The sequence below is a fragment of the Lolium perenne genome, chromosome 2, assembly GCF_019359855.2.
Source record: "Lolium perenne isolate Kyuss_39 chromosome 2, Kyuss_2.0, whole genome shotgun sequence".
NCBI classification, from domain to species: Eukaryota; Viridiplantae; Streptophyta; class Magnoliopsida; order Poales; family Poaceae; genus Lolium; species Lolium perenne.
In genome coordinates this window covers 234,041,948-234,068,623 of record NC_067245.2, presented here as the reverse complement: position 1 = coordinate 234,068,623, position 26,676 = coordinate 234,041,948, and the positions used below count along the sequence as shown (strand labels likewise).

General features: G+C 46.2%; 2 protein-coding genes across 3 annotated transcripts; one reads left to right on the top strand and one right to left on the bottom strand.

The window, feature by feature from the left end:
• Positions 1-9,624: 9,624 nt before the first annotated feature.
• LOC139835759 (uncharacterized) lies at positions 9,625-21,767 on the top strand. The gene is made up of 4 exons (XM_071825622.1): positions 9,625-9,885; positions 10,336-10,565; positions 21,501-21,548; positions 21,692-21,767. The coding sequence occupies exons 1-4, from the start codon at positions 9,628-9,630 to the stop codon at positions 21,765-21,767; spliced, it is 612 nt and encodes a 203-aa protein (XP_071681723.1). The 5' UTR covers positions 9,625-9,627.
• LOC127335236 (FT-interacting protein 1-like) lies at positions 21,578-26,297 on the bottom strand. Of its 2 annotated transcripts, XM_071826544.1 has the most exons (2): positions 26,057-26,297; positions 21,578-24,376 (listed from the first exon to the last, which is right to left on the bottom strand). In XM_071826544.1, exons 1-2 carry the CDS (start codon positions 26,118-26,120, stop codon positions 21,858-21,860), a joined length of 2,583 nt encoding a protein of 860 aa, XP_071682645.1. In that variant the 5' UTR covers positions 26,121-26,297; the 3' UTR covers positions 21,578-21,857. The 2 variants fall into 2 exon arrangements, with proteins under 2 accessions (XP_071682645.1, XP_051217807.1); XM_051361847.2 differs by lacking the exon at positions 26,057-26,297 and having other exon boundaries at positions 21,578-24,365.
• Between the last annotated feature and the right edge of the window lie 379 nt (positions 26,298-26,676).

Genomic DNA, 26,676 nt, shown 5'->3' with positions numbered 1-26,676 from the left:
GAGAAAGGCAACAAGTATCACAAACGGGGATACCAAAAGAAGTAACTAAATTTGCACTTTCATCTATATTGCACATGTGAGAGCCTTGAGGAATTGATATGCAACAAAATTGCTAGATAGGCATAGTTGGGATGGATGAATCATGAGCATGATTTAAAATACTTCCCAACACATGCACTCATCTCAAATTACTCACATTCACAATAAAGAGGTTTCATTAAGACTTTTGCAAGAAGCACAACATTTGCAAATCAAGAGATTCATGCCAAGATGCAACCATAAGGTTGGATACAAGAAAAGTATGCATGAGAAGATACTTGTTACCAAGATAGCATTGGTGTGGATGTAGTAGATATGTGTTCGTTGATCATCCTAGCTTGCCTCACGTTACCATTGAGTCACCACTTCTTTCCAAGAGTGAGACAAGCATTCAATGCATATCCATTGTACCTAACACAAAGGTAAGTACAAAATGGTCCCCAAACTAATTGGGTCCGAAGTAGTTAGACACACTACAACATATAGGACAAACTCCACAATTCTATGTGCATATAGATATGAAATTGAATTTCATGCACATCTTAGCCAAATTAGGATTTGATGGAGTTTACCCTATATATTGGATCAAAGAAAGTGACACATGCCATAAGATATACATATATTAAATATGCATGCACAATACTTTCAAGAACCAAAGGAAGATACAATTTGGACAAAACACCAAATAAACCAAGAGACAATGGTTGTCCAAATTATATCAAAGAATCAAATCAACACAAGATTGACTCCAAAGACTTATCTCATTATAAGAAGCTAATTAAACCTAAGCACAAAGGAATGAGATAACCAACTCCCAAGAGAGCAAGGTTCCAACAAATAAACCAAACCCTCGACACTTTTTATGATGGCACACAGTACCAAAAAGAAAATTTATGACTCCCAAAACCAAATTTTTGATAAAGATCAAGAGAAGTTTATATAACAAATATAGGAGAGCTCCCCCAAGATTAGTGCATTATCTAGGATTTAGACTATGGATACAAAATGCACACAACTAGGATCATCACACTACCTATATCTACAAAAAAAAGCTAAGAAAGTTTGAATAGAAAAAAGAACACATGGGAGTCAAAGCACAACAAATTCATGGCAATAAATAAGGCAATTTAAACACAAGATCCATAAGATGCAAGGAAGACACATGGGAGTCAAAGCACAACAAATTCATGGCAATAAATAAGGCAATTTAAACACAAGAGCCAATGTAGATATGATCAATAAATATCTACCTCATAATTGATTACCAATTGTCCTAGGACAAGAGGTATTAGGAAATATTTCCCGGTGGTAGTTTGTAAGTATACATAAGATCATATTTACAACGAACAAAGCATATGGTAAAAGATAAGAGTTAACCATCATGCAAAGAAAGTTTCTTGATAGCTTCATTTAGTCATACCAACATGCAAGGCAATTAATAGTATTCATACCAACATGCAAAGCAATTAATAGTATTCATACCAACATGCAAAGCAATTAATAGTATTCATACCAACATGCAAAGCAATTAATAGTATGACTTGAAGCACATGGTTTTCCAAAAATGTATTGAGGGACACGTTGTGAAAAACCATGCCAAGAAAAACTTACACAAATAAGATCCACAAAGATATTAGCAATGAAGCCATTTAAGCGAATTGGAGCTTGTTTGAGCAAACATGCCACATAGGAGAGAGATAATTTACGGTATCAATTCTATGTGACACAACCTCAAATGTTCACATTTTCTAGGCTTGTAATATGCACAAAGCTTATTACTCCCCCATAATGTGATAAGGAATTTATTTTCACAAGAGGCAAATAAGATCCAACTAGAGATATTAATGAACATTAGAATTTAAATTTCTCATGAAGATGACATACCACATAGAGACTAGATAATCTTGCAATATCAATTCTATGTGATATTCCTCATGTACACACATTGTTAGGATTGTGAAATTCCTAAAGGAATATCACTCCCCCAAAATGTTATAGTCCATTAATCTCTCATAAGAGCCATATAAGATACAACAAGATGCAAAGAGGCTCCAACACAAACACAAATACATGGTGTGCAACCCAACATGCATAGACTTGATTTCTCAAGAAAAAGCAAGTAGGAAGCACAACATATACAAACACATGTTAGGAACAAAACTAACACATGCAAAGGGGCGAGTAACTTTCAATATAAATGAGTTGAGCACATGTTACCGCAAGGAGGAACATTGAATATATGATAGAAGCAAGATAACCAAGACTTGGCTTGAGATAATATAAATGATGAAGATCCCTTAATTCTTCATGATGTAGCCAAGTCTCCAATGCCCTCCAACAAGCACCTATTGATCAAGTTTTGGATTGTTGGTCCCCAACTAAGTTGGGTCCTAAGAGGTTAGTCACAATAGGCCTGGCAACCCAAATGGTTCTTTTCTTGACACCACTTTGAGCACCAACAAATTTGGCAAACACATTGCCACCCTCATCCTTACGAAGAGAATAAACATCATCAATGGTGATAGAGTTGGATGAGGTACCAATAGTGCAAAAGGAGGAGATGTGACCCTTCTCACGGCATATGTAGCAAGTTCTTTTCTTCTCCTTCTTCTCACTAGATTTCTCCACAATGGGAGCATTGGCTTGATTCTTCTTGGGAAGTGGCATTTCTTCAACTTGAGGTTGAATATGAGTTTGAGCTTGAGGCCGCTTCCCTTTTTGCTTCTTCTTCAAAGGGCAAGATCTAACATGGTGCCCTTCAATTTTGCACTTGAAGCAAACGATCTTGGCCGGGTCTTTGACTTGTACTTTGCCCTTCTTCTTCTTGTTGTTCTTGGACTTGATCTTGTTGTTGGAGTTGAATCCAAGTCCACTCTTGTCATTGGGGGATTGTTGCACACTTAACATCTTATCAAGTTTGCATTTCCCTTCATGACCCTTTACCAAGTCGTTCTTCAAAGAAGAGACTTGGGCCTTGAGCTCTTTGATTTCCTCTACATGGTTAGTAACAACACAAGTACTAGTGGAAGTAGAACCTTCATTGTTAGAGCAACAAGGCAATGAAGATAATTCATCACAAGATTTAGCAATATTATGAGTGGATGAATTACTAGGACTAGCACATGGCAATATAACATTTTGAGTAGTAGTGCTAGTACCCACATGAGGCTCACAAGGTGTTGCCTTAGATATTATAGCCTCATGAGCTAACTTTAGCCTATCATGAGAGGCTAGAAGATCCTCATAGGAGCTAGAAAGCTTTCCATGAATTTCTCCCAATTTCCCATAATTGCTAGTTAGCAAATCAAGTTGAGCCCTTAGCTCAACATTCTCCTTCAAGGTAGATGCTTCACAAGAAGTAGAGTTAGTAGCACAAGCATCATTATCAATAGCAATAGGAGAAGGCAAGTTGGCATGCACTTTTAGATAAGAAGCTTTAAGTTGCTCATGCGACTCGGTGAGTTTGGTGAGCGCACTCTCAATGACCCTTGAGCCCTTTTTGAGTTGCTCAAAATCCTCAAGGAGTTTAGCATTAACAAACACAAGCTTATCATTTTTTAGCTTTAGTTCATTTGCCATCTCAAGAGCTCTATCATGGTTTTCCTTTTCTCTAGACAATTCTAGAGCAAAGGTCTCCTCAAGAGCTTCCTTGATGGTTTGTTCTTCTTCAAGTTCATTCTTTAAAGATGCTACATCATCGGCATACTCTCGTTCAAGAGCACCCTTTTTATCAATGGTGTTCTCATGCATCCAAATAAGTTTTTGGCTCTCAATAGCGGTAGTCAAGATTTCAAAGAAGTGAGTGCTAGCAATTTTATCTTTGCAAATAATCTTGAATACACTCTTACCCTTATCGCGTAGAGAGACAACCCAATCCTCTTCTTCATAAACATCCTCATCCTTATCACCACGAGAAGTATGAGGTTCCATGGTAGGAGATACCGTGGAACCCTTGGCCATAAGGCACATATGAGAACCGTGAGATAAAGATGAGGAGTTACTTGAGGCTCCTTTCAAGATCTTGTCTTGACCAATAGAATCTTTGGTTTCCTCTACAATGTTAGTCACACAACAACTAGAGGAAATAGAAGCATTTTATCATGGCCACAAGACAAAGCAAGCATATCATCATTAGATTTATTCAAGCAACTTACACATGATATGCAAGGACTATCAACACAAGCATGTAAATCATTTCTAGTGCTAGATGTGTTTGAGTCCGTAGATGAAACATTGCATTGAGATAGAGATGAAGAATCATCAATAGAAAGCTTAATATCAACATTGCAATTTTCATCACCACTCACCATATCATTACCTTGTGTCTTGACACACTTTGGTGAAGTGGATGAAGATGAGAACTCATCACGGCCGGAAGTGGAAGCAATGCAATCATCCTTAATAATATTGGACACATCATATTTATCTTGAATTTTTGTCCATAACTCATGAGCGCTCCCAAAAGGCATGATTGAAGAAGTAACTACATTGCTCACAACAATGGAAAACACATGAGAAGCAAGAGCATCGAGGCAAGAGTTTTTCTCCTCCTCAAGAGATAAATTTTGAGGATCCTTAGGAGAAGAAAAACCCATGCCAAGAAATCGCTCCATGTCCGGAGACATACGCCGCAAAATATTAAGCACATAAATTTTCCATAGATCATAATTTGTGCCATCAAATATAACCAAGTTATTGTGCGCTAATCCCCTAACCGACATCTTTACTCTCAAGGCGGTGAAGCCTAAGAATGAGAGACCTTGCTCGATACCAATTGAAAGGACACGGATGTCGCCTAGAGGGGGTGAATAGGCGATTTAAAACTTTTACGAGATGGGCTTAACAAATGCGGAATAAAACTAGCGTTTACTTTGTCAAGCCCAAAGCCTATATACTATGGTTCACCTATGTGCACCAACAACTTATTCTAAGCAAGAGTTCACCTATGTGCACCAACAACTTATGCTAAGCAATACAAGCAAGTATGTGATAGCAAGATATATATAACTTCAAGCACGATGGCTATCACAAGGTAAAGTGCATAAGTAAAGAGCTCGGGTATAGAGATAACCGAGGCACGCGGGAGACGATGATTTATCCCGGAGTTCACACTCTTGCGAGTGCTAATCTCCGGTGGAGAGGTGCGGTTGCTTAGTGCTCCCGAACGCCACAAGAGGCTCACCTTGAGGTGTGGTTGCTCGATGCACACCAACGCCACAAAGGCCTCACCCCAAGATGCGGTACTCACACCACACACCGAACGCCACGAAGGCGCCTCACCTAAATCTCCGGTGACCCTCGCCACAAAGGCCTAGGTCACGGTTCCACTAAGGGATTTCCTTCGAGGCGGAAACCGGGCCTTACACAAAGATTGGGGCACACATCCACAACTTAATTGGAGGCTCCCAACAAACCGCCACAAAGGCCTAGAGTCCGTCTAGGGTTCCAAGAACCCAAGAGTAACAACCTTCTTGCTTTCACCACCACGAATCACCGTGGAGAACTCAAACCGATGCACCAAATGCAATGGCAAGAACACCACAAAGATGCTCAAGTCCTTCTCTCTCAAATTCCAACAAAGCTACAAAAGCTATTGGGGGAATAAGAGAGGAAGAACAAAGGAATTCACAAAGAACACCAAGATCAAGATCTAGAGAGTTCCACTCACAAAGAGATGGATTTGATTGGTAGAAATGTAGATCTAGATCTCCTCTCTCTTTTCCCTCAAATGGGGGCAAGAATCATGGAGGGATTGAGAGATGGAGCAAGCTTCTCTAGTTCAACAATGGAGGGGAGAGAGTGAGAGAAGCACAGCCCAAGGAGGAAGAAGGGGGTATTTATACCCCCAAGAAAATCGAGCCGTTTGGGCAAAAACAGGCCGGATATTCCGGCCCAAGTTGGGGCCGGATTATCCGGGGCCGGATAATCCGGCCTCGGGGACAAAACCTGGACAAAATCCGGCCAAAAATCCGGCCCCTATCCAGAGCTGCTTTTCTTCCGGTCCTTAGACGATTTGGGGGCCGGATATTTCCGAAATATCCGGCCCGGATAATCCGGCCCGGATATTTCCAAAATATCCGGCCTAAGAAAACTGCAGAAACACCAAAACTAAAACGGGCATAACTTTTGCATCCGGACTCCGATTTCGATGATCTTGGGCTCGTTGAAATCACAACAATGAGCTCTACAACAATATGCATAGAAACATCATAGTCCAGCAAAGGAGGATAGAAACAAATGAAGAAAGGTTTGACCTATCTCAAAAAGACATACAGGTAAAACATCCAATCTTGAAAATGCAACAAGTTGCCCATGGAAAAACCATTCTCAATGAACTAGAGCTTGTCATGAGAATAAGCACAAGCTCTAAAACATCACATGGATAAGATCCAAATAAAACCAAGAAAGATGATGAACCAAACTCGAAAACGCAACAAGTGATCTATGCGAAATCCGTTTTCGATGAACTAGAGCTTGTCATGAGAATAAGCACAAGCTCTAAAACATCACATGGATAAGGTCCAAATAACAACCAAGAAAGATGATGCAAGGATGCAAAGGTTTGAGCTCTCTCCGAACGATACGATCGAGTTACTCACTCGAGAGCCCTCTTGATAGTACGGCAACTAAACTATAAACCGGTCTCCAACTACACTATGAGACCGGTGAGAAACAAACCCTATCAAGAGCAAACCTTATACTTGCGCATTCCACTTGAGCTCGATGACGACGATCTTGACCTCAACAAGATGGAACGCCTTTCTTGCTTGTGCTTGCTTGACGAAGTCTTGTGGATTGCTCCCCCATAATCCACCATGGGAGAGCTTCTTCTTCGGCGCATCTTCACATATCCATGATCACCATATGGATGGCAAGACTCAAGCAAAGGATCTCTTCGAGATGGCTCATCTTGAACTTGCACTTCATTTCTTCATTCTTCATCATGTTGATGTCTTGAAGTAGCTTGAGGGCTCACTTCATCTTCATCTTCAAGACATACTTGACACTTGATATCCTTCATCAATTTCTTCTTATTGCAACCTTGAAGCCAACATATGGTTCAAGAATTGCCTATGGACAACTCCTACAAATATAACTCAATGCAAACATTAGTCCATAGGGATTGTCATTAATTACCAAAACCACACATGGGGGCTCCATGCACTTTCATGACTGCCCACACCAGGAGCCTCTGAAGCGTTCGATCTGTAAGACGGACGAGAACGGCAACCGTGGACGTGAGTTCGTTGCATGCGAGAGCTTGCCATATAGAGAGGGGGATAAGGTTAGATCTCGCTCCAATTTCTCTGTTTTCTCTCGATTTTCTTGTTATTCCCTCGAATTTGGGATTTAGGGTTCACGTTGTTGTTTTCAGATCTTGAAGAAATGCAGGCATTTTGAGTGGATCGATGTGTACGTTCAGAGGCTTCAGTTGCAGGAATCAATTAGCGCTATTGGGGGCGCAATTTGGGAGGGGGGGACTTGCTGTAGAGAATGCGGTGGAGAGAGGAGCCGTTCCGATTATGCCTAATGCTCCCAATGCAGAACTGGTGGAAGTGAAGGGAGAACTGAAGAAAATGAACAAGCAGTTAAGGCAGCTGATCGAGTTGAAGAAGCAAGCTAACCTGATGGCTGGTTGTTTTTTTTGTTGTATAATTACGATCGGATTCTTATCATTGCTCACCAGGCGCTAGAAGTTGTTACAAGGGATACCTTACAAATCCATTATTCAGTTACATGTACTTGTAGTTGTTTTCAAAGTTAGTGTGTGCATTCACTGAAATTACCAACTATATTCCCTAAAAGAAAAGGAAAGCTAAAGATAGTTGATAATTGTTAGAGGGGTGACAAATAATGCAATCACCGAAATCCGCAAATATGTATGCCTCATGTTTATAACAAAATTATACCACTTTTAGGCCGTTTCAAAATACCAATACCATATCCCAAACTATATTCCCTAAAAGAAAAGGACAGCTAAAGATAGTTGATAATTGTTAGAGGGGTGACAAATAATGCAATCACCGAAATCCGCAAATATGTATGCCTCATGTTTATAACAAAATTATACCACTTTTAGGCCGTTTCAAAATAGGGTCCCTTCAAAATACCAATACAATATCCCAAACTATATTCCCTAAAAGAAAAGGACAGCTAAAGATAGTTGATAATTGTTAGAGGGGTGACAAATAATGCAATCACCGAAATCCGCAAATATGTATGCCTCATGTTTATAACAAAATTATACCACTTTTAGGCCGTTTCAAAATACCAATACTATATCCCAAACTATATTCCCTAAAAGAAAAGGACAGCTAAAGATAGTTGATAGCAATCACCGAAATCCGCAAATATGTATGCCTCATGTTTATAACAAAATTATACCACTTTTAGGCCGTTTCAAAATACCAATACTATATCCCAAACTATATTCCCTAAAAGAAAAGGACAGCTAAAGATAGTTGATAATTGTTAGAGGGGTGACAAATAATGCAATCACCGAAATCCGCAAATATGTATGCCTCATGTTTATACCAATACTATATCCCAAACTATATTAAGTGGCAAACTCGTTATTGCACATAAATAGAGGGGTGGGCATTCTCCACCGACAGAGAGAGAGGGGTGGCCACGAAGAGAGAGAGAGAGAGAGAGAGAGAGAGAGAGAGAGAGAGAGAGAGAGAGAGGTTGCCACGAAGAGACGGATAGGGGTATACTGCCCGTTAGATCAGTGGATCAACGGTTCGTGGAGTCGATCCGTGTGACAACGGCTCAACCAATCAGGATAAGTTTGGGCTTCTCAGAGCATTTGTGACAGTACTTGAGGGCAAAACTGAGTAGTACTAAGAATCCAAGGGCACATAAATAGTAAATAGACTAAGGGATTCAAACAAAAGAATTACAAAATGAAAAATGTGTGTTTTGTACAATATAATTCATATTGGGCTACATCAAATTATTTGCAATTCAAATATACATGAGTGTGACAATTATGGCATCATTTAGACAAACTATGTTTTGGGAAAGATGTTTTGCAAAGGTGTTTGGGTGGAAAACCATGCATCTTCATAGCTACACTAGTGATTCTGAGAAGTGGCAATTTGTGGTAAAACTTGATTTATATATGTTTGTTAAGGTTTTCTAGGTGGCAGGTTGCGTAGGAAGACTCCATGAGTAGTTGCCACTATGTTTTTATTTTTTTGGATTTTTTTGCGCATGAAATGACTCAATTAGCTATGTTAATCTCATTTGTTGACTCTCTGTTGACCAGCTACTTGAGGGTAAAACTGAGTATATTGCACTTGCCGGTCTAAGTCCTCGAGGGGAAAACTGAGTACAGATAAAATTTCTGTATAAGGCCTGAGGTTATAACTGAGTACACCAAACGTCCCAGGGTTAGACTCGTGTAGCGGTGCACGCTGCAGCCGTGCATAGCGGACGCGTGTTGCGGTACACGCCACCTTCGTCTTTATAGAGCCCCTCTTTCTGTCCCTCGACGCACGTTCTCACTGGCTCACTGCAACCGCCTCTCCTGTCCCATCATCTTCTCCACAACCGAAGAAAAAACCCCGAAGAAAACCGCCGGCGATGGAGAAGAATGAGATGCCCATTGTCGGCACATCAGCCGCCGCCCCCGTCCAGGCCCCTGTCGCTGCTTCCAACGTAGCAGCCGGCGGATCGGCCGCCGCCCCCGTCCAGGCCCCTGTCGCTGCTTCCAACGTAGCAGCCGGCGCATCGGCCGCCGCCACCGTCCAGTCCCCCGTCGCTTGGGACCCGTACGAACCAGTGCAATACGACGCGCCGGAGAACCCCTACGACACCAGCATCGTCGACAACGAGCCGGAGGTAACCCTTTGTTCCCTTGTTCTTATCTCATTTCAATCATTTTGTGTTAGATCTAGCATTATTACGGTTCGTCTGTTCCTAATTCAATCCTTTTGTGTTAGATCTTGCGTTATTACTGTTCGTCTGTTCCTAGTTCGATCCTTTTGTGTTAGATCTTGCGTTATTAGTGTTTGTGATTTGCTTTTGTTTAAGATTTGTGCCGATGATGATGAATATTTGGGCATAAATTGATTCAGGGTTTGGTCAGTAAACAATTGGTGTGTACAAATTTGTTGTGCATGATCTTTGGTTTGCTGACTCAAATCCTGGATATAAGTGTGTCCAATGTAACTGAGGCTACCTCTTTTTTTCGAGCCCATATTATCATGCATGATTTTTTGTTCACTCTCTGTTCCATCATCGTTGCAATTGACTCCGTTTTTTTGCACGATCTTTGGTGCTACGTGAGAGGTGCAGAGCAGCGACGTCGACAGCGACGACGAGTCCTTCCACACCAAGACTCGTCACGTCCTCAGGAGGCTGCAGTCCGGCCATTACGATGGCCCCTTTGCTCGAGGCATTTACAAGTGCCCCTTCTGCAACAGGAAGCTCCGCGCCACCGACTTCAACTCCCTGGTGAACCATGCTGAATCCATTGGCAGATGTGGCGCTAGAGTTGAAAGGACCGTGAACGTGCATGCGTACATGGCCAAACACAAAGCACTTGGGATTCACCTGCGCAACCTCCAAGCGAGTCACACGCGCTACCTGGAGGCGTTGAACGTGCCTACTGCACTCTCTGTATGTGACTGCTCTATCTGTAGAGCAGCTTAAATTCATGTAAAATGTAGCTTATGTTGGATCTATCGGTACTACTTTTGGATCTGTCCTGAATATATCTATGCTATGTTGGTTGTTGTATGCAGCTTATCCTATATTTTCTCTCTGGATTTGTGCCCTAGATTTCCTACCTGATTGGGTAAAAACGAAGGCATAAAGAAATGAATGGCGTTAAAAAACAGAAGGACAAGCTGCTCTAGATTTGCTACCAATTTGGGCTATCAAATATGAATGAGATCGAGCGAGAGAGAGGAAAAAGGTACATTGAAAACTGCTAATCTGGACGAAAGAGACAGAAACCACTCGTGCTCCCGCCCCGGACCCACACGGCTCCACACGCTACGGCCCCACAAACATGGTCTCGTCCTGTCCCATGCGGTCCCTTCCTACCAGCCCCACACGACGCGGTCCCACACGACGTGACCCCACAAACGACACGACCCCACTCGTCAGCACGGAACGGTCAACTTAACGGATTCCTTCCGTCCGAGCTCCTTCTGCGGGTTCAGACAAGGGCTTGGGGAAAACTGAGGAAAAACTAAGGAGCTGGGGAAAACTGAGTACAACTAAGGACCTGAGGGCATGAAAATAGAAATCCCTAGAACAAATTATGATGTCGATTCTTCATCTCTTGATAATACTTGATTCACACTTTCTGCGCCTAGCTGAAAGGCGTTAAAGAAAAGCGCTTATGGGAGACAACCCATGTTTTTTTTACTACAGTACCTTTGTTTTATATTTGATTCTTGGAAGTTGTTACTACTGTAGCAACCTCTCCTTATCATGTTTTTGTGCCAAGTAAAGTCTCTATGGTAAAGTTGATGCTAGATTTGGATTGCTGCGCAGAAACAGCATTGCTGTCTGTCACGAATTCGCGCAGAAGTCTCTGTAAAAAAATCAAAAAAATCTGCAAATTTACGTGTGTGATCCCTAGATATGTACGCAACTTTCATTAGTTTTGAGTTTTTCCGTTTGAGCAAGTTAAGTGCCCCTTCCAGGTTCGTCTTTACGGACTGTTCTGTTTTTGACAGATTCTGCCTTTTATTTCGCATTGCCTGTTTTGCTATGTTCGATGGATTTCTTTGTTCCATTAGTGTCCAGTAGCTTTGTGCAATGTCCAGAAGTGTTAAGAATGATTGTGTCACCTCTGAACATGTGAATTTTTGATTGTGCACTAACCCTCTAATGAGTTTGCTTAAAGTTTGGTGTGGAGGAAGTTTTCAAGGGTCAAGAGAGGAGGATGATATACTATGATCAAGAGGAGTGAAAAGTCTAAGCTTGGGGATGCCCCCGTGGTTCATCCCTGCATATTTTAAGAAGACTCAAGCATCTAAGCTTGGGGATGCCCAAGGCATCCCCTTCTTCATCGACAACATTATCAGGTTCCTCTAATGAAACTATATTTTTATTCAGTCACATCTTATGTGCTTTGCTTGGAGCGTCTGTTTGCTTTAGTTTTTGTTTTGTTTGAATAAAGTCGGATCCTAGCATTCTTTATATTGGAGATATTACGCTCCGCTGTTTCGTATGAACACATGTGTTCTTAGCTTTATCTTTAATGTTCATTGCGAAAGTTGAACTACCTCATTCATTGATATATGGTTGGAAACGGAAAATGCCGCATGTGGTAATTGGTATAATGTCTTGAATAATGTGATACTTGGCAATTGTTGTGCTCATATAGATCTTGTTTAAGCTCTTGCATCCTGTACCTTGTACCCATTAATGAATAACTACATAGAGCATGTTAAAATTTGGTTTGCATGATTGTTCTCTCTAAGTCTAGATATTTTCTGGTTGAGGTGTTTGAACAACAAGGAGACGATGTAAAGTCTTATAATGCTTACAATATGTTTATATGTGAGTCTTGCTGCACCATTTCATACTTGAGTTTGCTTCAAACAACCTTGCTAGCCTAGCCTTGTATTGAGAGGGATTCTTCTCGTGCATCCAAATCCTTGAGCCAAAATCCATGCCATTTGTGTCCACCATACCTACCTACCACATGGTATTTCTCCGCCATTCCAAAGTACATTACTTGAGTGCTACCTTTAAAATTTCCATTCTTTACCTTTGCAATATATAGCTCATGGGACAAAATAGCCTTAAAAACTATTGTGGTGAAGAATATGTACTTATGTGTCTTATTTCTTAGTAAGTTGCTTGTTGAGCGGTAACCATGCTTTCTGGGCACGCCATCAACTTTTACATTTGTTGAATATCATGTGAGTTGCTATGCATGTTCGTCTTGTCTGAAGTAAGGGCGGTTTTCACAATCAAATGGTTTGAGTATGCATACTGTTAGAGAAGAACATTGGGCCGCTAACTAAAGCCATGAATCATGGTGGAAATTTCAGTTTGGACATAAAACCTCAATCTCTTATGAGAATATTAACTGTTGTTGAATGCTTAAGCATTAAAAGAGGAGTCCATTATCTGTTGTCTATGTTGTCCCGGTATGGGTGTCTAAGTTGAAGAATGATCAAAAGCGAGAAATCCAATGCGAACTTTCTCCTTAGACCCTTGTACAGGCGGCATAGAGGTACCCCTTTGTGACACTTGGTTGAAACATATGTTATGCAATGATAATCAGTGTTAACCCAAGCTAATTAGGACAAGGTGCGGGCACTATTAGTATACTATGCATGAGGCTTGCAACTTATAAGATGTCTTATACATAACTCATATGCTTTATTACTACCGTTGACAAAATTGTTTCTTGTTTTTAAAATAAAAAGCTCTAGCACAAAAATAGTAATCAATGCTTCCCTCTGCAAAGGGCCTATCTTTTACTTTATTGTTGAGTCAGTTTACCTATTCTTTCTATCTTAGAAGCAAACACTTGTATCAACTGTGTGCATTGATTCTTACATGTTCACCTATTGCACTTGTTATATTACTTTGTGTTGACAATTATCCATGAGATAAATATGTTGAAGTTGAAAGCAACCGCTGAAACTTATATCTTCCTTTGTGTTGCTTCAATGCCTTTATTTAGAACTTATTGCTTATGAGTTAACTGTTATGCAAGTCTTATTGATGCTTGTCTTGAAAGTATTATTCATGAAAAGTCTTTGCTATATGATTCATTTGTTTACTCATTATCTTCATCATTGCTTCGAATCGCTGCATTCATCTCATGTGCTTTACAATAGTATTGATCAAGATTATGATAGCATGTCACTTCAGAAATTATCTTTGTTATCGTTTACCTACTCGAGGGCGAGTAGGAACTAAGCTTGGGGATGCTTGATACGTCCCAAACGTATCTATAATTTCTTATGTTCCATGCTACTTTTATGATGATACTCACATGTTTTATACACATTATATGTCGTTATTATGCATTTTCCGGCACTAACCTATTGACGAGATGCCGAAGAGCCAGTTGCTGTTTTCTGCTGTTTTTGGTTTCAGAAATCCTAGTAAGGAAATATTCTCGGAATTGGACGAAATCAACGCCCAGGGGCCTATTTTTCCACGAAGCTTCCAGAAGACCGGAGGGGAGACGAAGTGGGGCCACGGAGCACCGCCACACTAGGGCGGCGCGGCCTAGAGGGGGCCCGCGCGTCCCTAGCGTGTGGGGCCCCCGTGACTCTCCCGACTCCGCCCTTCCGCCTACTTAAAGCCTCCGTCGCGAAACCCTCTGTACCGAGAGCCACGATACGGAAAACCTTCCAGAGACGCAGCCGCCGCCAATCCCATCTCGGGGGATTCAGGAGATCACCTCCGGCACCCTGCCGGAGAGGGGAATCATCGCCCGAAGGACTCTTCATCGCCATGATCGCCTCCGGATTGATGTGTGAGTAGTTCACCCCTGGACCATGGGTCCATAGCAGTAGCTAGATGGTCGTCTTCTCCTAATCGTGCTATCATGCTCGATCTTGTGAGCTGCCTATCATGATCAAGATCGTTTCTTTGTAATCATACATGTTGTGTTTGTTGGGATCCGATGAATATTGAATACTATGTCAAGTTGATTATCAATCTATCATATATGTTGTTTATGTTCTTGCATGCTCTCCGTTATTAGTAGAGGCTCTGGCCAAGTTTTTACTCTTAACTCCAAGAGGGAGTATTTATGCTCGATAGTGGGTTCATGCCTCCATTAAATCTGGGACAGTGACAGAAAGTTCTAAGGTTGTGGATGTGTTGTTGCCACTAGGGATAAAACATTGATGCTATGTCCGAGGATGTAGTTATTGATTACATTACGCACCATACTTAATGCAATTGTTTGTTGCTTGCAACTTAATACCGAAAGGGGTTCGGATGATAACCTGAAAGTGGACTTTTTAGGCATAGATGCATGCTGGATGGCGGTCTATGTACTTTGTCGTAATGCCCTGATTAAATCTCATAGTACTCATCATGATATTTGTATGTGCATTGTTATGCCTTCTTTATTTGTCAATTGCCCAACTGTAATTTGTTCACCCAACATGCTATTTATCTTATGGGAGAGACACCGCTAGTGAACTGTGGACCCCGGTCTATTCTTTACATCTGAAATACAATCTACTGCAATACTTGTTCATTACTGTTCTTCGCAAACAATCATCTTCCACGCAATACGGTTAATCCTTTGTTCACAGCAAGCCGGTGAGATTGACAACCTCACTGTTACGTTGGGGCAAAGTACTTTGGTTGTGTTGTGCAGGTTCCACGTTGGCGCCGGAATCCCTGGTGTTGCGCCGCATTACATTCCACCACCATCAACCTTCAACGTGCTTCTTGGCTCCTCCTGGTTCGATAAACCTTGGTTTCTTTCTGAGGGAAAACTTGCTACTGTCTGCATCACACCTTCCTCTTGGGGTTCCCAACGGACGTGTGTTAATTGCACGCATCACGGTGTAGAGAATGAGCCACCATATAATTAACTTCTTGGCGCAAAGCCCTGGTGCGCTCCTCCGAAGGGAGAGACAGATCTACTCCATCAAGCACGCCTTCGGGTGTGAATCCCTTGAACCTAATGCCATGTGCACGGGTCCTTTCGAAAGAGCCGATGAGATCGGCTTCGAAGAGAGCCTTAAGCTCATCATATTTCTTCTTGTGATCCGCAGGCAGATCTTCATACTTGACTGGTTCGTCCGACATCGTAGCTGCAGATGTTGATGTAGTTGGTGTAGAGTGTCCCACCGGGCGTGCCAGAATGTGTTGCCTGCCAAAACCCACCGGTGAGCAGCGACGAGCAACACGAAGAGCCGGGAGGCTCCCAGGACTGCTGGTGGGCCCTGGTCCCTCGGGCAACGGCCCGCAATGCTCCGGCACACGTCATGGCGGTCGCAAGGGCGTGCCACCTGACCTATACCTGGTCACGAAGGTGTTGGATTACTTCGATTAGCTTCCTGCATGGTAGACACGTAAACATTAAATACGAGCCCGATCGGCTCTCAGGTTGCCCTGTGAATCGGCTCAAAGAGCCGATTGCCCCATGGTTCACGTTGGATTTACGATGACATGGGGATCCTGCTTGATCAATACAAAGTTAAACCAATCTACGACAGTTTAGGGTTTTCACCGCATAACCGGAACATCCTACACGTAGTTGAGCCTAGCAGATACGAAAGATGATAGAAAACCAGTCCTAAAAGAGGCCTAAAAACCAACATGAAGTCAGTTCCCGGAACAATCCCTTCTAGGACTAGCAAACCATGCCTCACGCACTACCGGATCGTTCAACCCGTTTGCAAGGCCTAACCATGCGGATATCAAACTAATCCTTGCAGAACAAGGAACAACTATAACAGATCGGATCTACTAAATAAAGAACGAGCAAGATGCTGCCCTTACACCTAAGATAGATGTAAAGGCAGCTAGATATCGAGGGGCAGCATAGCTAAGCAAACATATTCAGAAAAACATCGATGCAAGCCCCAAAACATCTATGATAAGGGTGTTACTCGCCATCAACAAGGCTTCAGTACGAGCAACACCAGATAACGAATAAACCGATACTTCCTAGATCGCAAGATGCGATCTAGGCAGCATGATGCTTACCCGGAAGAAACCCTCGAAACAAGGGGTGGCGATGCGCCTAGATTGTGTTTGTTGTGAACGTGGTCGTCCTCCTTTCTCAATAACCCTAGGTACATATTTATAGTCCGTGGACTTTCTAATTCGGGAATAAACCTAACCGTGTACGAGCTAAACTCTATCTCTTAATTCTACCATAATATACAGATACACGGGCAATCTAGCCCAAACTCTCGTACAAGGCCGCTTCAGAGACACTTCATACGCATGTCCTCTAAGCCCATCTCGATCACGGCCCATCTCCTGCTCTGGCTAAATTCTGGTGATAACACTACCCGACTTTAAATTAATAAAGCCCTCGGGTTCGAAACACAAGTTAAAGGATTACATGCTGCGCCATACAGCTTAGCCAAAGGTAAAGATAAAAAGGCAGCTAAAAGGAGCAGCACTAGGACGCTTCAGGATAGCTCGGACTCCCCAAGCCCGCCACCAAGATCGCTCCTAGGCATGACTTGCCAGCACCTCCGTGTGTGTACGCCTTAGCTGATTTACCAGCTCCTGGATGCTTGCCCTGTCTTGAGGTTTTGCCGATGGTGACCACAGCTGCAGGAAGATGATAGTTTTGAAAATAATGTCAGCCGGTTGTCGAATTAACTTAGATTATAAGGTAAGCTTATTGCGTATTAGCCAAAGTGCCCAACTTTGGGCCACAAACAAAAGCCAAAGAAGACGACGGGGTATCCCAGCAAAACTTGATAGGATCGCAAAGAATTGGGCAAACGAGGACGGAGACCAGTTGCACCCTAACAGCTATCGGACCATACTCCACATGAAGCGAGCTGGAGAGCACGAGAAAAATATATGATTGACGTTCTCCACATGGTTACACAAAGCACCGCGCCCAGAGACCGGGCCATGATGATAGGCGATTAGATCACTCGATGGGAGACGGCCAACTGCTAGCTGCCAAGAAAAGATCTTGATTTTGAGTGGCAACTTGGCAGCCCAAATCTCCTTGAAGTGTGCCACTGAGGCACCTTGTGAGAGCTTGTTGTACATGGAGCTCACCGTGTAAACTCCTGATGGGTCGAGACCCCAAGTAATATTGTCCTGCCCCTGGCAAAGAGTTGTGTTCTCAAGGATCAGCTGAAGTTGCCTCCATTCCTCTGAGGCCAGCTAGTTAAAGGTTCTGCGAAAACGGATGCCTATAACCGTGTTACAGGCCGACGCAACCGATATAGTAGGGTGATCGCAAATGCTAAACAGATTCGGGAACTGGTCACTAAGGGGTCTTGGACCTGCCCAAGAGTCAAACTAGAACTGTGTGCGCATACCATCACGAACCTGGTGTCTAGCTCCTAATTTGAAGAAGTGTTTGATTTTATGTAAGGATTTCCAGAACGGCGAACCCCCTGGCTCGTGCCTGAAAAGATGTCCCTGGCTTCAACATATTTGGCGGAGATGATTTGCGCCCAAAGCGAATTGTCCCCTTGGTACAATTTCTAGATCCACTTCAACATGAGTGCATGTTCATTTTCTTGGAGTTGATAATACCCAGCCCGCCAGATTCCTTGGGTCTACAAACAGCCAGCAAATTTACTAGGTGATATCCCGGTTCCTTCCCAAAAGAACCGGGGGCTTGTATTATATGGATCAAAATATATCGTATGTGTCCGATGCTGTTGCGCATCATTCAGCATGGGAAGAATTACTTCTGCATCACCACATGCTAGGACATATGTCTTTTATCACTCTTGGCCAGTTGTATCCGAATCTGCATAGCAGAGTGGATAAAGGGAGTCTAGTATGTGATGCATGTCAATATGGGAAACTTACTCGTAGTACTAATGTTCATCTGATAATGGAAGTTTTGTACCACTTCAAGTCATCCACTTTGATGTTTGGGGACCAAGTGGAGTTTAGTCCTTTAATAGATATAGTTCATTTGTCACTTTTATTGATTTTTGCATTAGAACCACCGTGGGTCTATGTTTTGAGAAACAAGAATGATGTATTTGAATGCTTTAGGAATTTCCATAATTTAATTATGACGCGGTATGATTCTTAGGTAAAAATATTTAGAACAGATAATGGTATAGAATATGTTAACAAACAGTTTGATGAATATTTGTCAAGCTTTGGTATTATCCATCAAACTAGTTGTCCTAGTACTTCTAAGCAAAATGGCTTGAGTGAGAGAAAGAACAGGCATTTACTAGATATCACCAGATATTTAATGATAGCAATGAATGTTCCTAAAATACTTATGGTGTGAGGCGGTGTTTGATGGCTGCAAGTACACAGATCAGTTGTAGCTAGTTTCGAAATGAGAGTATCGAACCACGATGAGCTACTAGTAGTGATCTTAATGCCCCTTGTTGATATTTATCTAAAATCACTTAAAATGTCTCAAATCTCAAGCGAAGTTTTGTTTTTAAAGTGTTTTGTAGGATGTTGTGTAGAGTAAATAACTGAAATAGGAAAATATAAATGCGACTAAAGATCACGTTTGAACTATACTAATATTAAAATGTTCTCGGGGGTTGTCGGTTCCACCGCTAGTATTAACTAAGAATATAAACTAGATAATTCATATCTTGGCCCTCGTTGTATGTGGGAAAGGCTTGAAGTTGGAATATATATCTCATAACACATACCTGAATAACCACCGCAATGACCTTCGGCAAGCCACCTATTGGTCCATCACAATTAAGGGATTACCCCGTGGTTATTTGTTGAGCGTTGCGAGTCCCTTCGTATCTCCTCCTTCGGTATAATAATGCACCGCACATGGTATGGCACTTCCCGCCGTATACACTATCTCACTTCCGAAGGTAATTCCCTCTTGTTTTTTTTCGAAATGGGGATAATACCCCAGCCTCTGCATCAAAATGATGCATATGGCTGCTTTATTACCTTATTAAAAGAGACTCCGGCGTTTACAGTTTATTACAACTCAGTCATCGACTAAAGTCGAGACTAAAATCAACCATCTAAATAAACAAAGAAGTTGTCTCCAAGAAAACATCAAAGATTTAATCTAAGCTGATGCCGCCAGCCACACTGGTTGTAAAAATCCCGTGCGACCATCTCCAGTCGGTTGCACCCAGACTCCATGGCAGCCCGATGATCCTCTGGTTGGAGATAAGACCACGTACGGATCCAATGAATAGCCAAAGGAATTACCTGCAAGAAAGGTTGAGGTTTCGGCTTGTTAAAAACCACTTCATTACGCACATTCCATATAGCCCAAATCAAAGCGCATACACCCACACGAATCTGCAGTACATCTTTCTTTGCAATACCACTAAGCCAAGTACCAAAAAGATGAGTGATATTCACAGGTGGGGTTAAACCGAAAGTCATTTTAAATGGGGAGAATTTCACTTCCCGGCCTCTGCACCAACCAGGGATGCACATAGCCATTTGGCATGAGTACTAAGATTTTTAATCTTGGTTAAGATTAAAGCATAGTCCTCAAGATAATTCCCTCTTGTGACCCTTAGGCAAATGTTACATGGTCGACTTCATGCAACAACACAAGAGAAAACTAACATACAAACATAGTGCAAAGCTATAAATCATCTTCATTCATATTATAATACTACTAGGGTTTCCCATCTCCCCCAGGAATGGAGTGGACTACTCACACATGGAGACAATCAAGAACATCATCATAATCTTGAGAATGGAATATGAATAACGGTGTGAATTCAAGTACAAACCCATAATGACAATGGAGATTACAATCCAGGGAGATGGATGGGATGGAGATGGTGGTTTCGTTGTGGATGATGAAGGCGATGATGCCTTGTCCTCCAATGATCCGGGTAGCAGCTTGGATGAAGCCCCTTCTTGTTCTTCCTTGAGATCTCTTCTGGGACGGTGTTCTGGTGTTTTTTGGTCGCGTATGTGCCTTGATCTCAGATCCGTCTGCGGGAGGCGAGAGTATCTAACGAGGCGGTCGTCCTAGCAGGCCATACGGGTGGACGGTACGGGCGATTCTTCCCCATACAGACGTCCGCTAAACCTTCTGGAACTCGTCTTCGCATCCTCCTTTCGCCCAGGTGCATAATTAAGTGTTTAAATGATTTTTATCACGTTAAAATACCATAAAATGGCAGTTTTTTTTGATATTTTATCATTGTCTTATTATTTTAAGATCTTGTGTAGACAAGCATAAAAGGACGCGGTAGCGCGGTAAAGTACAAAAATCCTATAACTACTCAATGATAACTTAACAAAATAATGGTATAAAAACATGCTAAAAATGCACTCACCAACTTCCCCAAGCTGGATTCTTGCTCGTCCCCGAGCAAGATAGAAGGAGCATATTAGGATTGATAGGCATTTCATCAAGAAAAATTGGATGAAGGAGCTCTTCAGATTAGCTTTGTCAAGTCAGGAGACCAACTAGCTGATGTGTTAACTAAGGGTGTTAATGTTGTATCTTTTGTTAAATTGTGTGACAAGATGGGGCTATTAGATATATTTGCCCTATCTTGAGGGGGAGTTCTTGAGTCTCGTAGGTAAATATGCGTTTGTAGAGGGACTAGACTGCAACTTTATCTTGTATATACGGAAAGAAAGAAATGAGAAGAAGTGTATGGAAGGTCTCAGACAACGAAACTATCTCCTCTCTCTCTCCCATGAACCCTAGCAGATGAGTGATGTGAGCGCTTGATTCAACAGGAACACATGAATTTGTTTGCAAAATTGTGCTGATATAGGGTGGAATCGCCGCGTTCCCTTTTGTTCCTTGAACATCTTATCTGAAAGGCTAGTCAATCTTCTGAAGTGCATGCCCTCCTGTATTTCAGCCTGTTGGATTGGATGGATGCAGATTTTGAAACGGGTTCAGAGATCTGGTAAGAATAGGTGTACATATAGAAGAAAAAAAGAATCGAAGTACTTGCATGATGTAGTGAGATATATACAGGAAAATTGCAGATGGGGCAGAAATCTGGACGATTTCTGTGATAAATGTGAGTTTGTTCAGAGGCATTTTCAGTTTGAAGTCGCCCAGGATTAGCTGTGAGCTGCTATATTTTGATCATGTTGGTGAAAAGTGGCTGGTCTGGGTGTAGCCGCCACGGCGCTACCTCGTCCGTGGCACTTACAGATCACGGCAACGAACAAAAGAATTAAGCAAAGCAGCACATGAACAATCATGCAATCTATAGCATCGTATCGGCCCTGGAGGGCAGCCTCTTGAAGAAGTTGCTGGCCGCCGACGGCATCCGGCTCCGGAACCGCGGGTGTCGCAGCACATACAGCCCGGCGACGAGCACGACGACCCGGAACGGCGTGACGTACAGCGCCACGGCGGCGACGAGGCAGAGCGCGGTGAACAGCGCCGTGGCCCTTGGGTCCCTCCACGCGAGCAGCGACCGCACCCGCTCTCCCTGCGTCGCCACGTCCCCGACCACCGTCTGGATCCGCCCGGCCACGCTCCGCAGCCGATCGTACCGCAGCCGCACCACGTCGTTCGGCTTCGACGTCGGGAACGTGTCCAGCTCCTCATCTATCTCGTCCGGGTGGGTGGCCTCCGCGCAGGAGAGCCTCGCGTCCATGTTCGCCGGGCGGCGGGGCCGGCGCCGGTAGTTCCAAACTCCAATTACGGACATGTACAGGAACATGGTCGGCAGAATGAGCTCCGGGAAGCACATGAGGGTGATGAAGAGCAGGTGAACAAGCACGGTCGTCGCCGGTTTCCTCCAGTGGCACACGTCCACGAGCCACCGCACCATGCTGGCCGCGCCGGACAGCAGCGCCGTGACCCGAAAGAAGTTAGCCTTGCTCCGCCGCAGGCTCCACGCCTGCGAGTCTGCGTCGAGCATGTACTCCACAACCTCCCGGCGCAGCGGCGGCTCGGCCCGGCCGAGCCGCGCCGCCGCGATGCTCATCGCCTGCCGCCGGAGTGCGTCGAGCTGCGGGATGGTGAACGGCTGGAGGTAATGCATCTTGGGGAGGAGGGGCTGTCCGTACAAAAACACGACGCTGGACAGAGAGACGGAGGTGACGCGCACGGCGAGGCAGAGCTCGCCGTTCTTGCGCACGCCGGACGGGTGCAGCACGACGAGCGGGTGCGCGTTGGTGTACACCTTGTCCATTTCCAGCGTCGAGAGGCGAATCCTCACCTTGCCCATCCTCTGGTCTCTGACGGTGCTGATGCCGGCGGCAGCGGTGCCGGCGTTGCCGAGTTGGCAGTTGTCGAACATGGCGAGCGTGAGCACCGTGCACGGGTCGTACACCTCCCACGTGTACTGCTCGTTCCACCGCGGGCTGCACGAGTCGACGGCGGTGCGCGTGCGCACCCACTTCTGCCCGTACTTGGCGACGCAGTACGCGTCGGTGGTGCCCCGGCCGTCGATGGTCTTCATGGGAGTGAGGCCCTGCGCGCCGAGGACGCCGACCTCGAGCACGCCGACGGGAGGGCGCCAGAGCTGCCGCGCCGTGGGGCGCGTGTCGCTCACGTACATGGTCGGCTCGTCCATGACGTGGTACGCGCCTTCGAGGCACGCCCGGAGGTGGACGCGGCCGGCGAACCTGGCTTCCTGTTGCCGCAGCGGGTGCCCAAACGGCTCCAGGCTGAACCACTGCGAGTGGATCGCCCGGCGGTCGAGGCGCTTCTCGAAGATCGTGAGCGGCAGCACGGCGCGCCCGACGATCTCGTCCTTGCCAGGGTGCGCACGGGCCTCGACGATTAGCACCGCCGGATCCTCGAACGGCTCGGCCACGACGAAGACCAGCTCCTCGTTCCACGCCAGGCTTGCCGGGTTCCTCATGGCGCACGGCTTGGTCCGGAGCATCATGCCGCCGACTTGGACCTTAGCGAAGACCTCGACGTGCGGCCGGACCTTGTCGCCGACGAAGAGGCCGCCGCCCATCACGACGTCCTGAGCCTCAAGCACGTTTATCCGGAGGTACCACAGCTTCGGCGTCACGTACACCTTGGACCGCGCGCTCTGCAAAGCGGCCGCCACTCCATCGACGCCGCCGCGCACCGACGCCGCGTCGGCGTGCCACGCGTCCGCGAACGCCTCGTCGGCCTGCGTGCCGGCCCACACCGCGAGCATGACCTCGCTCTGCAGCACCATCCCACCGCCGCCACCGCCGTGGCGTGCGGTCTCGAGGCGGTACCACTGCGGCGCGAGCGGGCTGTCGGGCGGCACGCGCACCGGCACCTCGGCGACATCGAACACGACCCTGCCGACGCAGTCGTCGCGCGCCACGGCGTTCCTGTCCATGACGAGCACCTCGAGCGCCGTGGCCTGGACGCGCTCCCTGGAGAAGGCGAACACCTGGTTCCACTCCGGGCTCGTCTTCCCCTCGTGGTGCCGCGTCGTGCCGCGGTAGTTGCCGAGGCGCACCTCGACGTAGGGGCTGCACGCGCCGGTGACCGCGCCAACGGGGATCCCGCGCGCCTTGACGACCCGCACGTACAGGTAATGCATGCGCTCCACGAGGTCGTAGGCACTCGCCAGCGGCCTGTCGCCGGAGCCAATGCCCATCCACTCGGCCCCGCCGCCACGCGCACGCGTGCTGCTTCCCCCACCGCCGCCGGCCGGCCACTGCTCCCTGACCTGTGGCTGGGGCTGTGGCATTGCACCCTTCGCCTTGTATTCCTCCGCTCTCGCCCGTGGCGCCTGCGCGTGGAACACATACGGGTACGCCATGACCGGCGACCCGGAGACTCCACGGACAGAGAAGCGGAGCCCGCTCCCGTGCCGCTTCCAGGGGCGGCACCGGGGCGTCCCCAACTCCGGCCGCGAGGCCCCCTCCTCCCGCGCCCCCCCTCTCCGCCGCTGCCGCTGGCGCCTTGCCGCGGTGGCGGCGGGCCCCCGCCCCAAAGGTGGTGGTGGCTCTCCCTGCGCCCTGGGAGATCTCGCGCTCGTCCATGGCGGCGGCGCTCCTTCGCTTCGTGTGCCGGCGCCGGCGCTGCTCGCTGGCGCTGCTCCTCGGCACCGTCCTCTCTCCGGCTCCTGTCCTGCTGAGAGTGGGCTTGCTGCGTGGGGGCGGCCAGATCGACCGTGCCGGCCGTCGCGATCTGGTGAGCTTCGCCCCCTCCTGCCCGTGCTGCTGCCCATCCCTCCACTCCGGTCGCGGCGGTGCTGCTGTGTCTCTCTCCACCCCACCACCGCTTGTTCTCGTCCGGCGCTCGTGCGTGGCACGGCGGGTCTGTCTCAGCCTTGTGCTGTTCCCAGAGCTGGCGGGCTCTGGTGGCGGTCTCTTCGCCCCCTGGCCTGGTGCATGAGGTCGGCTTGGCCTTGGTGGTGACTCTGGGTGGAGCTCCCGTGGCCAGCGTGGTGCTGGGCGTCGGTGGTTCGGCCGGTGGCAGCCTGGCCCGTGGTGACCAATGGTGGTCGGTGGTGTGCTCTCCGGTGGTCGCAAGAGTTCTACCTCTTTGCTCAGCCATCATCCCACAGCGGGTTGCCGTCTGGGGCTGGCTGGTGCCGTGGTTCCGCAGTTGGCGGCCATGGTGGCGACGCGCTCCCTACAACGGGGGCCGTCGTGGCTGGGCGTTGAGCCCCCTCTGTCTCGCCATCGGTGTCAGTGGGCGCTGCTCCCCTGTACTGGTGTGCCCCATGGTTTGCAGATGGCGGCCATGGGTGCGGTCTCCTCTCCGATGTGAAGCGAGCCGTGGCAGTGGGGGTGGTGGTATCTTCTTGCCGGTTGCTAGGCTCATGCGTCGGATCCTCGTCGGAGCTCTTTGGTGTGACCGCGCGGGTGGTCTTCGTGTGTGCTCTCGGCTAGCCCACCCTTCGGGTATATCGAACCCATCGGGGTTGGGGTTGCCCTCGGCGGTGCTATGCCTTTCGACTACGGCGGCGACCCCCGCGTGCGGTGAGGGTGTGATGCCCTCTGACTTCAGCCCGTGGCGCACAGGCGTCGTGGCGTCGTCTCGGCTGCGCGCAACCTTTCGGCCACACCCACGGCACAGTGGTGTCGGCGCGCTGTGTGTCCTCGGATGCGCGTTGCCCTTCGATTACGTCGACGATGCAGTGTCGCGGCTGTGTCCCCGCTGTCATGTCCTGCGAACTCTTCCTTTGTGATTGCTGTGCTTGGGTCGGGATGAGTTTTTTCTCATCAATCAATTGTCTCCGAGGATTCTCGGGGTGACCTCCTTTTTCTAGTTGTTGTAGTTTGTTGGTGTGTGTGTGTGTGTGTGTTTTCTCTTTTATCTCCTCCTGCACTTCGTAAACTCCGGTTCATTTGGACCCCTATCTTGTAGAGGCTGCAAAGCCTCATAGGCAACTATGAATGAAAAAATTCAGGTGGGGATTCGCTCCCCCCCGGTGACCATTCAAAAAAAAAAAAAATGACCGGCGACCCTCGCCGTGTTCTCCGGTACGCGGCCTTCGCTGTCCGTGGCTGCGCGTGTCCGGCTGTCGGTTCGGCGGTCGACTTCCCCTGCCGTCACGGGCAAGGGAAGGCATACAGAGGTGGCATCGTCGGAACTACGACAGTAGTGCTAAGCAAAGGAATGTGCACTCGCCACTGCTACGAAGCACATCGGAATCCGATCAAGACCAACGAGTTGTCGTCTAATCTAAAGAGGAAGTTGGTGAGATTGTGTGACTGTCAGTTTCCTCGGATACGGAGGCGGAGAGGATAAAGATGAGATCAGACATGTGAGTCGGAACAGTCGTGTTGGTGAAGACCCCTGAGATTGTGGTTTCTCAGGAAGCTGCAGCCCAGTGCCTGCTGCTTTACCGTATCCTGGATTAGCTGAACTGGAAGTACGTTTCTTCAGCTTAGTAATTTTCAGTCGACAGTGTAGTGGTGCACATGATGTCATTCAGACTAAATATTTGGTAATTGTGAAGTGCATCTTGAGTAATCTAGGGTGGATATATATGTTGTACTCTGAAGTTTCAGCACCAACTGACATAGGGAAATACTTGTACCAAGTTGAACTTGTGCAACACATGTGCTTACGTTTTATATCTAAAAAATTATCTCCTACTGCATTCTGTATTCAGTAATGACCGT